The 13,519-nt window shown below is 36.6% G+C and overlaps 1 protein-coding gene across 4 annotated transcripts in view; it reads right to left on the minus strand.

The window, feature by feature from the left end:
* Nucleotides 1-982: 982 nt before the first annotated feature.
* RAB3IP (RAB3A interacting protein) overlaps nt 983-13,519 on the minus strand; it is a 49,993-nt gene continuing 37,456 nt past the window's right edge. For 2 of the 4 annotated variants that reach the window (XM_007463547.1, XM_007463546.1), the window contains exons 7-10: nt 11,122-11,250; nt 9,793-9,905; nt 5,785-5,854; nt 984-1,340 (exon numbers count right to left, since the gene is read on the minus strand). In XM_007463547.1, coding sequence (XP_007463609.1) covers nt 5,797-5,854; nt 9,793-9,905; nt 11,122-11,250 — 300 coding nt within the window. In that variant the 3' untranslated portion in view covers nt 984-1,340; nt 5,785-5,796. Of the gene's footprint in view, nt 1,341-5,784; nt 5,855-6,218; nt 6,319-9,792; nt 9,906-11,121; nt 11,251-13,519 lie in introns of all 4 variants that reach the window. The other 2 variants (XM_007463545.1, XM_007463544.1) reach the window with 2 other exon arrangements.

Consider the following 13,519-nt stretch of genomic DNA (forward strand, 5'->3'; position numbering starts at 1 on the left):
ATACCACCTTCAGAACACCAGTTCTCTCATACACATCTGCTGTCAATATAAATTGGTTCAACTTTTCTAGATGGCAGTTTGGCAATGCAGATCAAATATTTTAAAATACACATGTGCCTTGCTTGACCCAACAATTTTACCTCTAGGCATCTATATGAAGGAAATAAGCCAACAATGTTCAAAGAAATATACATAAGGATCCTCATCACAGCATTATGACATGAAAAAGAAATTTAAAACAAACTAATCTCCAAGCACAATTAGTTAACATCCTATAATCAAACCTTACATTGATTCAGATTTGTAGAATTTTTAAGTAAAAAAAAAAGAAAGTCTACTGTTTCAGAAACGTACACACATAGGTAGAAAATATCTGAAAGTCTATTCTTCAAAAATATTGAGTAGCTTTCTCTAGATGGAGGGACTAAAGTGGTTTCTCATTTCTTTTTGCTTTTCCATACAATTTGTTTTACAATTTGAAACTGACAGATCGAGTGGCTCTGTGATCAGTGTATCCTTTGCAAGTATCACTCTTTCAATCCACACCCCTTCCAACTCCCCTGAGCACACCTCAAACTCCTAATTTATCTTTATACGCTTTCAATGATTACTACAGTGCTCAATGTATGTAAAGTATAAATACACTACATCAAGATGTTCAAGAATGCACCTCTAGAATAAAATGTGATTGTCCTCTATTAATCACCATAATAAAGGAATTCTTTAAGTTACAGAGAACAGAATGAATAAAAGTAACTTTCTTTTCAGAAGAAATCTTTCTTTAAATAAAATCTTTGTTTTCAATCCTAACATATAAAACAGACAAAAACAGAGTCATTGTAGTTGGGGGGAAGGAAGCTGATCCTGTTCACTTACCCTTCTTGTCTTTTGCAGGCTGCTATGAAGTTTGAAAACTACAATTCAATATATTCAGCTGACCCTATATATCATGTCAGAGCTAGAAGAGAAAGCAAAAATACACTCAATCTAATATTTATTTATTTAGCTTTTTTTTGCAACTATAAATTACAATCACTAGTACACCTGTAATTCTTCATAGTGTGTTCAACTAAAGAATAAGCAAACACAGCATAGGTCAGTTTAAAAGAAATCATAGTACTTCTCAGTGTAATTTGCAAAAGAGGGAAAAAGTCTTGGACCCACTTCTTGAAAGGAAATAAATATCAAGTAACCATAAAAATATTCAGTCATTTTCCAGGTCTTCAGGGAGGTTCATGCATGGTCCCAGGCAGAGCATCACAGTTCCTCTTTGAAATATCCCAGCTTTGCCAATGACATCTCTTTTCTCAACTGCATAACTTCCCAAAACATCTGATCAACTATACGAACAGAAAAGAGAAACACATAAATCATAAACTATTATCTTAATTATTTTTAATCTGTTTCACTGAAAATTTAAGATCAGCTGAAATGTCAGTTGGGCATCTCCTAATGATGTACCTAATGCTTAGACATACTATCACTGCTTCACACTAACTTCTCCATGTACTTGTGAGCATCCCAGTTTTATGAATAAATAAGCAGTATTTACCAATTTTGCTACAACGATTTGTTAGATACATCAATGACTGACTACCATTTTAGCCCCAAAGAAGGTAGGCATCTCAGTGTCCTGAGTAACTGGCAATGCTGCTGCCTTCTTGAGTAACTACACTCAGTGCTCAATTACACAAGAGTTATTATCTAACTTATGCATCTTCTTGCTATAGTTTGCTGTATCTTGGCCATTTTTCACTTTTCATTAAAACCAACAGAGTAAACAGGAAAAAAAGGAAAACAAGAGACAGTCCAGAGAACTTAGTAACATTCTTTGTGAGTAATAATAGGTAAAGATTTTGTGTATGGCTCAATTAGAAATAAAAATAAATGCAGAGGATGAACTGTAAATTTCAATTATCTGTGCTTCTGAAAGTCCCCTCTATAAGTGGGAAGAAATTTGCTCTATGTTTTAGATAATAAAAGGTCTCTCTCCGACATATGATCAGAGTAGACTGATTTAGCTCAGTGGTTCTCAGCCTGGGATAATGTGTCCCCAGGTGTGCATTTGGCAATGTCTGAATACATTTTTCATTACTAGCATCTAGTGAGTAAAGCCCAGGGATGCTATTAAACATCCTACAATGCACAAGACAGCCTCCCACAACAAAGAATTATCCAGTTTAAAATAATAATAGTACCAAGGCTGAGGAACCCTGCTTTATATTTAACTGCCTTAAATCCTTTTTAGCACAAGGCACAGATAATAAACAGATTGTAAAATTAACAATAATTTACTACCAACCCACTCAGTATACAATGTGTAACAAATGCTGTGAAGTGAAAGAGTAAGAGGAACCAGACAAGATATCACTTTTATCACCATCACCACAACCACTCATGATCCCTTCTTCCTGTTTTCACAAAGTAGAGTACCTTTCATTCTTCCCTACAAAAACTTTTTTTCTTTTCTTTTTTTTTATTCAAACAGAAAGTCACAAAATTTATAGTCCTCCTCATCAGTTCACTCACTCCCATGTAATTAATTTTTTTTTCCATCTTGATCTTTTGTTAGCACTTTAATGAGTTCATCAGTTTTCCATTAGAGTTCTGAAAATGCTTATTCATTCAGTTCAGCAGTATAGTCAGTTACCAGAAACCTGTACTTGTCAGAGTCTTTCCCATGAATTCCTTGAAGATGAAACTCTTTTATAGGAACATTTTTGCAAAAGCATCAGAGTACACCCAGAACTGTCTGTAAATGACGAAAGACTTAAAAATGACCATGGTTAAAGATCTGATGAAAGTTCATAATAATGCAACTGACAAGGAAATTTAGTTGTTTCTGAGATATACATTTAAAGTAATAACTAGAATTATGACTTATAACATTATAGCAGCACATATAAGATTTTTAGAAATTTCATGTAATGTCTGAAACATTTATATTAACATATTTCCATACAAATAACTCAAAGAAAGTTTAGTATTAGTTGTTTTTTTGTTTGTTTTTTATACTGCAGTTCTTATTAGTCATCAATTTTATACACATCAGTGTATACATGTCAATCCCAACCACCCAATTCAGCACACCACCATCCCCACCCCACCGCGGTTTTCCCCGCTTGGTGTCCATATGTTTGTTCTCTACATCTGTGTCTCAACTTTTGCCCTGCAAACCAGTTCATCTGTACCATTCTTCTAGGTTTCACATCCATGTGTTAATATACGATATTTGTTTTTCTCTTTCTGACTTATTCACTCTGTATGACAGTCTCTAGATCCATCCAGGTCTCAACAAATGACTCAATTTTGTTCCTTTTTATGGCTGAGTAATATTCCATTGTATATATGTACCACATCTTCTTTAACCATTCGTCTGTCGATGGGCATTTAGGTTGCTTCCATGACTTGGCTAATGTAAATAGTGCTGCAATGAACATTGGGGTGCACGTGTCTTTTTGAATTATGGTTTCCTCTGGGTATATGCCCAGTAGTGGGATTGCTGGATCATATGGTAATTCTATTTTTAGTTTTTTAAGGAACCTCTATACTGTTCTCCATAGTGGCTGTATCAATTTACATTCCCACCAACAGTGCAAGAGGGTTCCCTTTTCTCCACACCCTCTCCAGCATTTGCTGTTTGTAGATTTTCTGATGATGCCCATTCTAACTGGTGTGAGGTGATACCTCATTGTAGTTTTGATTTGCATTTCTCTAATAATTAGTGGTGTTGAGCGTTTCATGTGCTTCTTGGCCATCTGTATATCTTCTTTGGAGAAATGTCTATTTAGGTCTTCTGCCCGTTTTTGGATTGGGTTGTTTGTTTCTTTAATATTGGGCTGCATGAGCTGTTTATATATTTTGGAGATTAATCCTTTGTCCGTTGATTCATTTGCAAATATTTTCTCCCATTCTGAGGGCTGTCTTTTGGTCTTGTTTATGGTTTCCTTTGCTGTGCAAAAGCTTTGAAGTTTCATTAGGTCCCATTTGTTTTTGTTTTTATTTCCATTACTCTAGGAGGTGGATCATAAAAGATCCTGCTGTGATTTGTGTCAAAGAGTGTTCTTCCTATGTTTCCCTCTAAGAGTTTTATAGTGTCCAGTCTTACATTTAGGTCTCGAATCCATTTTGAGTTTATTTTTGTGTATGGTGTTAGGGAGTGCTCTAATTTCATTCTTTTACATAAAACTTCTTTCTTTAACATGGAGAAAAAATATGCTTGACAACTTAACACAAACCATCTGTTCTTCAGCTTAAATCATATAATCTACCAATAGGTATTCAAAAAGATTTAAATTTTATTAAAGTCATAAAAAGTACTGTATAGTTTAAAGACTGCTTTTATGCTCTGTGGCCTTTTGAAATTCAACGTTAATTAGAGACAGGTTTCACCCCTTTTCTTTTATGCATTAAAACCTAATTATATGGGATTATAAATAAATGACTATTTTCAACGTACTAGAGCTTGAAAACGCTAAACTAAGTTTTCATCAACACGACTGATTTTTCCAAAGAATTAAGATTCACTGGTTTACATGACAGAAAGATAGTAGGCATCTACTAGTTTTTAAGTATAAGAAAATTTTCAGTGTTTAGAAAAATAAAAACAGGAAAATTTCCCACAACTTCAAATACAAAATTGGCGTGGACTTGTCCCTAGCCTAGTATCTGCTATTTCTGTTTTAAAAAAATGATACATATTTTAAAAAAAAACAAAAACAAAAACACAAAACAAAACACTGCTTTTGAGCTGTCAGGTCATATTAGTTTCTATGCCTGGTATTTAAGACATTCAGCTATAAAACCATAAGTAATCATGAAAGACTACATTAAAAATGCCATGAAAGACTACATTAAAAAATATCCAGCAGGGCTTCCCTGGTGGCGCAGTGCTTGAGAGTCCGCCTGCCGATGCAGGAGACGCGGGTTCGTGCCCCGTTTCGGGAAGATCCCACATGCCGCGGAGCGGCTGGGCCCGTGAGCCATGGCCGCTGAGCCTGTGCGTCCGGAGCCTGTGCTCCGCAAATGGGAGAGGCCACAACAGTGAGAGGCCCGCATAACGCAAGAAAAAAAAAAAAAAAAAATATCCAGCAGAGTCCTGGGCTGACTATCCTGGATATATCATCCGCATGTCTCAGTTGATTTAGAACACAGTAATCTATATTCCACTCAGAATTATGCTCAGGACTGCTTTATTAACTTACACGTGAAAGTAGAAAATACAGAAAAAAATTTATTGTTAGTGCCTTGTGGGTTCCAGTAATTAAAATAAATCTGGGGAATTCCCTGGTGGTCCCGTGGTTAGGACTCTGCACTTCCACTGCAGGGGACACGGGTTTGATCCCTGGTCAGGGAAATAAGATCCCACATGCCACGTGGCATGGCCAAAAATAAAAAATCTATTAAAAAATAAATAAAATAAAATAAAATAAAATAAATCTGACCATGTCTAGAGCTTGTTCATTTTTATTTCTTAAGGAGTAAATTCAATGGGCTTTATGCTCCTCTCACACTTACCATCTGGTTTATCATATACCCCTTAAAAGTTAAAACTGATCCTGCTTAAAACTCAAAATTAGAGTAAAATGAGGCAAATATAAGGATTAAATACAACATGTTTAAAAGATGCATTTGTTCCCAAATTCTTCACACATTTTATTAGACCTACAAAAGAGATTCTATATAAATGTACCAATAATAAAGTCTGCTTGCGCTTACTATTTTGTTCTATACTTTTTACTGAACTTTCATGCAAATATTTTATAATGAATTAAGAACACTCACCATCCTGCTGTTTCACAAGTCCCTGTTGAATATATCGAATATACGTGAAAAAGTTACATACAGAAGTGATCTAGGCCAAAAAGAAAAAAAAATGTTAAACAGTCAAATATCTCACATCAAAGCAAGCTTTATTAAAACTTGTGGTTAATGAGGAGCAACTAAGCCCGTGTGCCACAACTACTGAGCCTGCGCTCTAGAGCCCTTGAGCCACAACTACTGTGCCCATGAGCAACAACTACTGCAGCCTGTGTGCCCAGAGCCCATGCTCTGCAACAAGAGAAGCCACCACAACTAGAAGCCCGCGCAGCACAACGAAGAGTAGCCCCCACTCGCCGCAACTAGAGAAAGCCCACATGCAGCAACAAAGACCCAACGCAGCCAAAAATAAAAAAAATAATTAATTAAAAAAAGAAATTTGTGGTTAAATTACTTACCCTGTATCTGCAAAAAGGAGAAATATAATAATAATTGCTTGAGTCCCCTAATTTAATTCTGTGTTTACAGGACTTACTCTGACCTGTGAGAGCACATTTTCTGTAAAACAAGGATAAATTTTAGTTTTTTAAATTAAAAGCATTTTGCCCCTACCTTCTGGACAAGTTGTATATTCATTAAGACAACTAATATCTGAGAACCGACCATGTACCAGGCACTTTGCGATGCTGGGCTATAATGATGAAAAAGACAAAATCCCTGCCCTTTGGGGCTTACATTCTAGTATAAGCTTACAGGCATAGCTTTAACCATGGTTCTAGAAATAGAAGCTAAATGTGTTAATATATGTCCTGGGGCAAATTTACAAATGAGTAATCAGCTGCAGGGCAGCTCTCAGCTTTCCACTGGGACTTCAACTTCTCTCTCAGTTGAAAAAAACTTAAAAGTGACTGCTTAGGTCTCAAAACATGTTATTGACAGCTTGCAGGAGAACAGCTTCCAGATGGGATACTTTTTGGTGTGTTGGGTTGGTATATATGCATTTAACGTGGCACCTAGGCCTAAGAAGTACAAAGGAATAAGCTACTGTACAAATACACTGAATCTTAACAATTACACAAAGGGTACACTACATTTAGACATACCAACCTTTCTCTTTGCATACTACAACATGTAAAATTTGGTATGAGGGCTGTCTGGCTGGGATTAGGTTGAAAGCCTCTTTTTTTTTTTTTTTTTTTTTTTTTTTGCCACACCACTTGGCATGTGGAATCTCAGTTCCCCAACCAGGGATTGAACCTGCACTCCCTGCACTGGAAGTGCGGGGTCTTAACCACTGGACTGCCAGGGAAGTCCCCCTGAAAGCCTCTTGAGAACAGCAAATGTATTTTATTCATCTTTAAATGCCTGGCACCAAGCATGCGCCTGGCACACAGCAGACATTCAATGACTGTTGGTTAAGTGACAGGCCACCTGTCACTCCACTGCTCAACAGGATCAGGCTGGACTCACAGCAGCCCAGGTGTCAACCTCCTAAATTAGAAGCTTGACTGAAGATAGCTATCATTCCTTGTCAATGCAAAATTAGTGTAGCTCTAAGTAAAATAAAGTGGCCAATAGCATTTTATACAACATTATAAATTATATAATAAAGAAAAATATATTAAATGAATGTTAATTTTCAGCTATACTTACCAGAAATATGATACAAATGTGCCTCCATATTAAGCAAACACATGGAGAATGTGCATTTAAAAGAGGGTAATTTTGGAAGTGGCCATTCAAATCACAAAAGAATTCTTACCTTTTCAAAGAGATTTAGCCTCATTGTTCCTTTATTAGAAAATTCCTTTAATGATCTATAGCAATATTTAAAAGCACTAACTACTAGCTTGGGGAGGATAGACAATCAAGAAATTTAAGGCACAAGTGGTAAAAGTCCTTGGAACTATACTATTTTAAGCACAATTTACACAAGAGAAAAAAGTAACCATCAAACTGATAAAAATCACCTTTTGGAAGCAGACATACCTGTTTGTCTACTATTTTTCTAATTTTGAAAGGACTCAGGTAAAGTGGTTTTAAGTATCAACTTTTAAAATAATAAAAAAGTTTTAAGTTATCTCATTTCTAAAGCCAATATATTTTTATTTGAGCTAGGATTCAACACTAAGTCTTCTGACCTCTAATTCCAATGTTTTTTTTAACATGCCACACTACCTCAGTATCCCGTAACAGCTCTAGTCCCAAGATTTCGAATCCTTGCTTGCCATTTTCACTTAGGGATGTCAACGTGTCTAAATCTAGACCTATCATCTTGTTTCCAAAACCAGAGCCCTTCCTATTGATTTCCAAAAGCTCACAGCATCCCTCTAATCAGTCACCTCTAATTCCTTTTTTTCACATCTTCCCTCTCCATACACTCACCATCTTCTGAACACACTCTTTTCTTGTTCCTTTATTCAGTCATATGTACTGTTCCTTAACTCCCCAATTCCATCCATGCTTCAAAAGCCCAGATCAAATCAAATCCCAAGAACAGTCCCTGATCACCACCAGTAGAATGATCTTGCCTTCCACAAAATTCCCTGAGCACTGTGCCATTCGTTTAGTGTTTATCTTGATAACCTCATCCACAAGAGCCATACCTCACGTTTCATAAAAGAGGACAACGTCTTCTTTAGTATTCTCCACACAATATGCACCACAAACACCTTGGTCTCTGGCCCCATTCCCACAAGAACAACAATATTCTTAACGATGTAAATTATTCTCTAAACCTAATCTGTATAATTATTTGACTAAAATACTGTAAAAATCTACTTTAACTGAGACTCTGATTTGTTATCATTTGATATTTGCACATGTTTAATGTGTGATATATAATGCAAGTATAAATTTAAAATCCTGCAGTAAAAACTGCTATATTTAAAATAAGGTATAACACAGAAACTAAAAGTACAAAAAGTATTAATGACCAGGGTAAAAATACCCAGGTGTTTGTTGAAGGATAGAATTTAGGAATGAAAATCTCTTCCCCAAAATTCAGAGGCCACCATACTACAGGTGTGGCAGGGAGTGTCAAACAGGACATAACTCTAGGTAGACGTGTGGCTCACAGAGCAAATACAAGATTAAGTTACCCAAATACCAACACTGTGTGATGCTGCTGAGAGTGTGACGTGCATAACAGGAAACAAGAACTATACAACTCCTACGACTGGCTTTAACAGACCTAGTAGTTAATCTCAACCAGCTATTTCCACCTCTGCCTTCAAAACGGCCTGATGGGATTCAATTATTGCTTTTTGCTGTGAGCTCTCTCGGGCTCTTTGGTCCCCTATACTGATCTAGTTCTTCACCACCAACTAAGCAGCTTCCTCAAAATCTTTTGAAGTCGTTTTTTAAACAGCTGTGGCAAATGTTTTATGTACTGTTGGTTTCAGTCTTTCCTCCTCCCAGGACCAGTTGGAAGACAGCTTGCCCTGCTACGAAATGTGGGAGTCACCCCTGAAGGTATAAAACTGCCAGATATCTCTCACATATGGGAGACAGAGCTGTTTATTTACCAAAGTGAGAACGTTTTATAACGATAGTAGTAAAGGAGAGGACTAACCAAGCCTTCTGGTACCCTGTTTTCATGCTTGGTAAGACTTGGTCTAATTCACTGTCTTCTCAAACTATTTTTGATGGCAAGCCTCAAAAAGAAATAATTTACACAAAAGCCCAGAACACATAGCTGTACATATAAGTATAACAAACAAAAATCCTGCTTATGACCCACTAAAGAGATTTCATAATCACCTAATGGATTATAACATGTGGTTTTTAAAGAAGTTTCTAACACCTGATCTACCTGGATCCCACATATACGTTTATAATTAAAAGGGCTCTCCACTGATGTTAAATTTGAAATCCCCACACTGCCCAGGGATTGGTCTTTGGGCTGCACAGACTTTAAACAGAAAACTGACAAGAGATTTAACATTTAAAACCAGAAAACATTAAATAACTACAACACATAAAAATTTAAAAACTCAGTATCTTCCCTAAGACATGGTTTTGAAAACATACTTTGGTCCTCCACATTCAACTGCAGATGCTTTCACAAATCGAATAGGTTGTAGTCCCACTGGTTCAATGCTTAGAGTATTGTTTTCCACAGCCTCCAGAACAGCCGAAGCCAACTTCAAAAAAAACAAAGAAGTATTAAATGCTATGCTGGCAGGAAAATATAAAAATTCTATTCTATAATAAACTGGTTTTTAAAAATTACTTCTCCCAAGGTCCACTAGACTTGCCTTAGCTAATGAAAAAGAAAGAAACCACATAATCTCGGTTTGAATTCTTTTATAATTCAAACATTGTTATGAAAGGCAATTCAGTTATAGCTAAATAACTTTTCTTATTATCTAGAAGGAGATTAAAGACATTAATTCCACACCACCCCTTACCCACAATTAACATCCACTGGTAACGTCACTTCAAAATGAATATCCTAATGCTTTATTTTGCTAAATTTATGCATTATTTTTTCCTATTTGTCATTCATAACACAGCAATATGTGTTAATTATAGCTATATATTTACTGATCATGTATTTATGTGCACAAGAGTCTACAAAAGAACTGAGTTATCAAATATTAAATGCCCAGATGGAGACGGCAGTAACTGATAAACAATTGATGAAATAGACAAATTTCATTCTGGCAAGATTACTCACACTGAACAGCCTACCTAAAACCAGAGCCACAATGACTAACATATCGACATATCATAGCATTTACTGTTATATAATTAAATCCTCTAAAGACTTAACATAAGACTCTTAGGATTAACTTTCTTAAACACTGATTAACAGGATATTTGTAGACAAACTTTCCACATGTAAGAACAAATTAAAATTATGACCTTACATTTGTATACCGTCATGTGGTATTTTTTTTTAAGTTTTTCTATCTACTTAATTCACTTCACTTTAACTTAACAATCCTGTGACACAGGCAAGGAAGGCATTTTTTTCCCCTGTTTTAAAGATGAAGAAACTAAATAGGACTTCTTTTTAATCACATACAGATAAACCCAACAAACACTTCAGAGTGTACATAACTTCCCTTGCAGTGAACCTTGGACTAAAAATTAAGTCCTATCCCCTTACATATCTAATACTTCACTCCAATGCAACACACTGCAGCATAAGTGATCCTCTGCTAAAATAAGGAAAGAGGTTCAGTAAGTGAATGCCAAGAAATTATTATGATCCTAATATGGAATGGAGAAAATGGCAAAATATGACACTTTATAACTTATTTATTATAAGAGATATTAAAATATGTAACATGACTTAGTAAAAGGTATAGGAACAACTCTAATGCATTTCTGTTAAAATTTGTTTTTAATTACCTCACTTTTTGAGAAGGTTAAACATGGAAAAATATCTTCCTGATAGATTTTGTCTAAGAAAGGACATGTTCTATCCATTATGGGCTCATCCTTCCAAGATCTGAATTCATTATACAGGGATAAGTCAGCCTGACAAAAGAAAATACAAAATAACTTTTTAAAAAGTACAAACATAAAATAACTTTATAAAACTGAAACCTAATTTAAATATTACTGAAAAAGAAATACTCTTTATTTAAAATAAGAATTGAACCATTCTTGATTAGTTATAATACACAGTAGTAATTTTTCTTTTTTTTTTAACTGCAGTATAGTTGATTTACAATATTGTGTTAATTTCAGGTATACAGCAAAGTGACTCAGTTATACATATATTTTTCAGATTCTTTTCTATTATAGGTTATTACAAGATACTGAGTATAGCTCCCTGTACTATACAGTAAATTCTTGTTGTTTATTTTATATATAGTAATGTATGTCTGTTAATCCCATACTCCTAGTTTATCCCTCCCCTGTCCTTTCCCCTTTGGTAACCATAAGTTTGTTTTCTACATCTGTGAGTCTGTTTCTGTTTTGTAAATAAATTCATTTGCATCTTTTTTTAGATTCCACATATAAGTGATATCATATTTGTCTTTCTCTTTCTAACTTACTTAGTATGATAATCTCTAGGTCCATCCATGTTGCTACAAATGGCAATATTTCATTCTTTTTTATGGTTGAGAAATATCCCATTGCAGCAATTTTTCTTTTCTTTTTTCTTTTTTTTTTTGGCGGTATGCGGGCCTCTCACTGTTGTGGCCTCTCCCATTGTGTAGCACAGGCTCCGGACACGCAGGCCCAGCGGCCATGGCTCACGGGCCCAGCCGCTCCGCGGCATGTGGGATCCTCCCAGGCCAGGGCACGAACCCGTGTCCCCTGCATTGGCAGGCGGACTCTCGACCACTGCGCCACCCAGGAAGCCCCGCGATTTTTCTTTTAAAAAAACAATCCAAACTCCCAAATGACTAGCTGGCACTTTTCGATGTATCCACTATGGTGTCTAAGGACACTACTATTATCCACCTCACCAAAAAAAATAATAGTAATGTTGGAGCTCCCCTTAAGATACAAGTGCAATAGTAATGTTGGAGCTCCCCTTAAGATGGTGGTGCAGTGGTTGAGAGTCTGCCTGCCGATGAAGGGGACACGAGTTCGTGCTCTGGTCCAGGAAGATCCCACATGCTGCAGAGCGACTGGGCCCGTGAGCCATGGCCGCTGAGCCTGAGCATCTGGAGCCTGTGCTCCACAACAGGAGAGGCCACAATAGTGAGAGGCCTGCGTACCGCAAAAAAAAAAAAAAAAAGACACAAGTGCACACTGTTCTGAATATAAAAGATGATAAGTCTTTTGTGAAAATAATCAAAAAGTAATTTGGAGCCAGGTTAATTAAATAAAGTGTTTGAGGGGCTTCCCTGGTGGCGCAGTGGTTAAGAATCCACCTGCCAATGCAGGGGACATGGGTTCAAGCCCTGGTCCTGGAAGATCCCACATGCCGCGGAGCAGCTAAGCCCGTGTGCCACAACTACTGAGCCTGCGTGCCTAGAGCCCATGCTTCACAACAAGAGAAGCCACTGCAATGAGAAGCCTGCATGCCACAATGAAGAGTAGCCTCCTCTCGCTGCAACTCTAGAAAGCCCGCGCGCAGCAACCAAGACCCAACACAGACAAAAATTAATTAATTAATTAATTAATTTTTTAAAAAAAAGAATTTAAAAATAACATGTTTGAATAAACAGAGACTGACTAAACCGTGAAACCTCGTTTGGGGTCAAAAGTGACACCAATTCTTCTGCTATTACCTTAAGGCATTTCCAAAAGAATTTCCAGAATATTTACTGTATAAGCTGCAAGACTAAAAGCAGCACACACATAGCCTCCTAAATAGACTATCTTAAAATATAACATTTATTTAGATTGTTTTGGCATTTCAACATCCAGTATCTACCATGTGAATTATCAGTGGTAATAATCCAGGCTGGCACCCACCTTCCTATTCACTCTTCCAGTTGTCCCTTCTCTACCCATCCAATTTAATAAATTTTCCCAAGCATCCTTCTCTACAGATTCCCTCAGCCCAGCTCAACACTACCTGTCAACATACAAAGCTACACCCACCCACAGCCACCCAAACACAGAGTAGTGTCTCTCACCCGCCTGGCACTCTAAGCCAGAAGCACTGGATACACTATAAATGAAGCACTGACTGCAGCTATGGCCTCTAGCACAGCTCAACCAGATGTGCAGGGAGTCTACACAAAAGTAACAAAAGGCTGACTGTACCCCAGCTTTCCTACAGACTTTCCTTTAAGGTGTATAATGGCAATCTCAATGTGAATATTTTTCATCCCAATCCATA

Source organism: Lipotes vexillifer, unplaced genomic scaffold, assembly GCF_000442215.2.
Source record: "Lipotes vexillifer unplaced genomic scaffold, Lipotes_vexillifer_v1.1 scaffold602, whole genome shotgun sequence".
NCBI classification, from domain to species: domain Eukaryota; kingdom Metazoa; phylum Chordata; class Mammalia; order Artiodactyla; family Lipotidae; genus Lipotes; species Lipotes vexillifer.